Consider the following 2771-nt stretch of genomic DNA (forward strand, 5'->3'; position numbering starts at 1 on the left):
AAGGAAAGGTTTATATATGGAGGGCAACTTTCTTTGTTGGTTGCCAGGGGTGGGAGGGGTGGGGAGGAAATACCGAGAAAAAAAAATGGATTGACCCATATCACTTTAGTTTTGTGTATTTCACTGTACATAAATTATATTTCAATAAAACGCATAAAAAAAGAACTGTGAATTAAACAAGATCCTCAAGTTAATTATAAAATGTAATATAAAACAGAAGTACAGTATAAAAACTTAGATCTCTTCTCACCTGATTTACTGTTGTCATGTTCCACAGGGCTATGAGGGTTACTCCTGTAAGAGCTAAAAGGCTGGCTACTCAACAGGTTATCACACTGCAGGCTCTGGCAGAAGGTCTCAAGAAAGCGAAGCGCGAATGATGCACTGTTCACTGGAGGGAGCTGGACAGAATGGTTTTCTCCATCAAAGGAAGCTATTTGGAGGGAAAAAGATGATACCAAATTCAGCTCATAAAGATGAGGCATACAACACTAACAATAAAGCCATCAAGTGGAGAAATGTATTAAAAGTCAAATTTATCGTTTTCTTAATTCATAAAGGAATAATCCTACATTATAAAAGATCCTCTCATTTAAAACCAATAAGCTGTATTGGTAAATACATTCATAAAGTAAACAACATCAGAAACCCACTGATCTATAACACTTCCCTCTATTCCAAACATTCCACGGGGATGAATGTAACCTGACAATACAACTATGGAAGTCAGCTATACAGTGTCTTTTAATGACTTCTTGATTCACAGTTTTAAAGCTTCTTATAACCAAAACGAAACCCGACCCACTGCCATAGAGTTCACTCTGATATAGTGATTCCCATAGGGTACCCAAGGCTATAAATCTTTACGGAAGCAGACTGCCTCAGTCTTTCTTCTGTGGAGCGGCTGGTGGGTTTGAATGGCCGACCTTTTGGTTAGCAACCCACTGCCTTAACAACAGTACCACCAGAGCTCCTTATCAATAGTTGATAGAATATAAATATTATAAAATAGGTAGTCTACATATTAAAGAGTCCCTGCCTACTTGAAATCTAAAATCAAATACGGAAAAGAAGTTTAATAGCATCGGATGAGCATACCAGTTATCACTTCTCCTCCACGATGATCTGGCTTAAGGAATCCGAAAACAGTCTTAGTCTGAAGGGCACAATCTACACAGGCCTGCACGGTCCGCCGGAGCACAACATTGACAGGGCCAGGGCCAAAGTGGTCAGGCAGTTGCTGGATTCTCTTCTGATCCAGGTGAGGACCAGCATTTCCATGTTTATTTACATAGACACAGACTTGTGGGAAAATGTGTATACAGATATAATAAACAATGAGATTGGTTAAAAGAAACTTTGTGAAAACACTACATAATCAATTACTATGGCCCACTAGCCACTTCCCTCAAAGAGATCATTTAGTTACTATCAGCAATCATTTCTGTTTCTTAAAAAATATGTATTTTAAAACACTTGTGTAAAGATATTAAACATACAAGAAATAATCAAATTGCTTATTAAATTTTCTAGAATTTTTCCTAAACTGAGTATACTAAAAACTATACAAGTTTTAATACCAACACAAAACAATTTTCCATACATTTCCACATTATATAAAACAGCATAAAGGCAGATCAATACTTTCATCTTTCAATTATTCACATAGTATGAGAACTGTCTTTCAAAACTTGTCAGGTTTCTACAGTCCCTTTTGGAGTGAATTTATTTTAAATCACCAATATTGTACCTTAATTGTATTTTCCAAAGTAACCAAATAACTAAAGGTCCATGTCACAAGTTATAGTGGCCTTTGTTTCATTCATTTTAAGGGGAAAAAAACATGTTTTTTTTTTTTAATATATGCTAAGGCTTCATCAAGGAGCTCTGGTAGCATAGTGGCTAAAGCACTTGACTGCTCACCAGAAGGCTGGCGGTTCAAACCCACCAGCCACTCCTCGGAAGGAAGGTTGGGCAATTCTACTTCCATAGTGATATTACCTCGGAAACCCAAGGAGGGGTTGCTATGAGTCGGGGCCGACTTGACGGCAAATAACAACACCAACAACAACAAGGCTTCATCAAAGAAATAAAACAAAAACAAAAAAACCTCTTTCTCTAGTATAATGAAAGCATATGATATAGAAGCAATACATCTATAATCACACAGATGTCAAATTTTAATAATTTTTCTTCACTAAGAAAAACAAATCAACATACAATGCAACAACATGAGTGCACATTAGTAAAAGCCATTCAAAATTCAACCAGCAGTGCCGACAGCATGGGCACACATCTACTAAACACAAGTGAAGCTAACAAGGATTCCAATCCTCTATCTCCTTTGCATTATACTTACTTTGCTAGCCTCTCCCACTACTAGATTAAAATTCAGAAATAATAAACTAACAAAATAAGATACATTAATCATTTTTTAAGTGATTTTTATTTCAAAAAACTAAAGTATAATTTCTTTTTAATCAAAGACAAATTGGAGGAAAATGCCCAGGGAGCAAAAGAGCATATAGGAGATACGGATCTAAGAAAGGAAGTAATAGAGCACATTATAAAACACAGGAAATTGTGCAAAGAATGATAAATAAAAGGGATGCATTTGTCTAGGTCCATGTTGTTTCATACTCTTTACATAGAGAATGAAGTTACCATGCCCTTGATAGACCAGGACCTGTGAAAAAGGATAGTTTTAAAAGGCATTTGTAGTAATTCAGTTTGTATGTCAACTTGGCTGGGCCTGGTTGAGTGGCTGGGCA

General features: G+C 36.3%; 1 protein-coding gene across 1 annotated transcript in view; it reads right to left on the reverse strand.

The window, feature by feature from the left end:
• The window catches only part of SCML2 (Scm polycomb group protein like 2), an 83804-nt gene that overhangs the window by 11880 nt on the left and 69153 nt on the right, over positions 1-2771 (reverse strand). The window contains exons 7-8 of the mRNA XM_007955914.1: positions 1099-1302; positions 251-433 (exon numbers count right to left, since the gene is read on the reverse strand). Of these exons, the coding sequence (XP_007954105.1) occupies positions 251-433; positions 1099-1302 (387 nt within the window). The remainder of the gene's footprint in view (positions 1-250; positions 434-1098; positions 1303-2771) is intronic.

The sequence above is a fragment of the Orycteropus afer genome, unplaced genomic scaffold (genome assembly GCF_000298275.1).
Source record: "Orycteropus afer afer isolate SDZICR_OR568_19922 unplaced genomic scaffold, OryAfe1.0 scaffold00546, whole genome shotgun sequence".
Lineage (NCBI taxonomy): Eukaryota > Metazoa > Chordata > Mammalia > Tubulidentata > Orycteropodidae > Orycteropus > Orycteropus afer.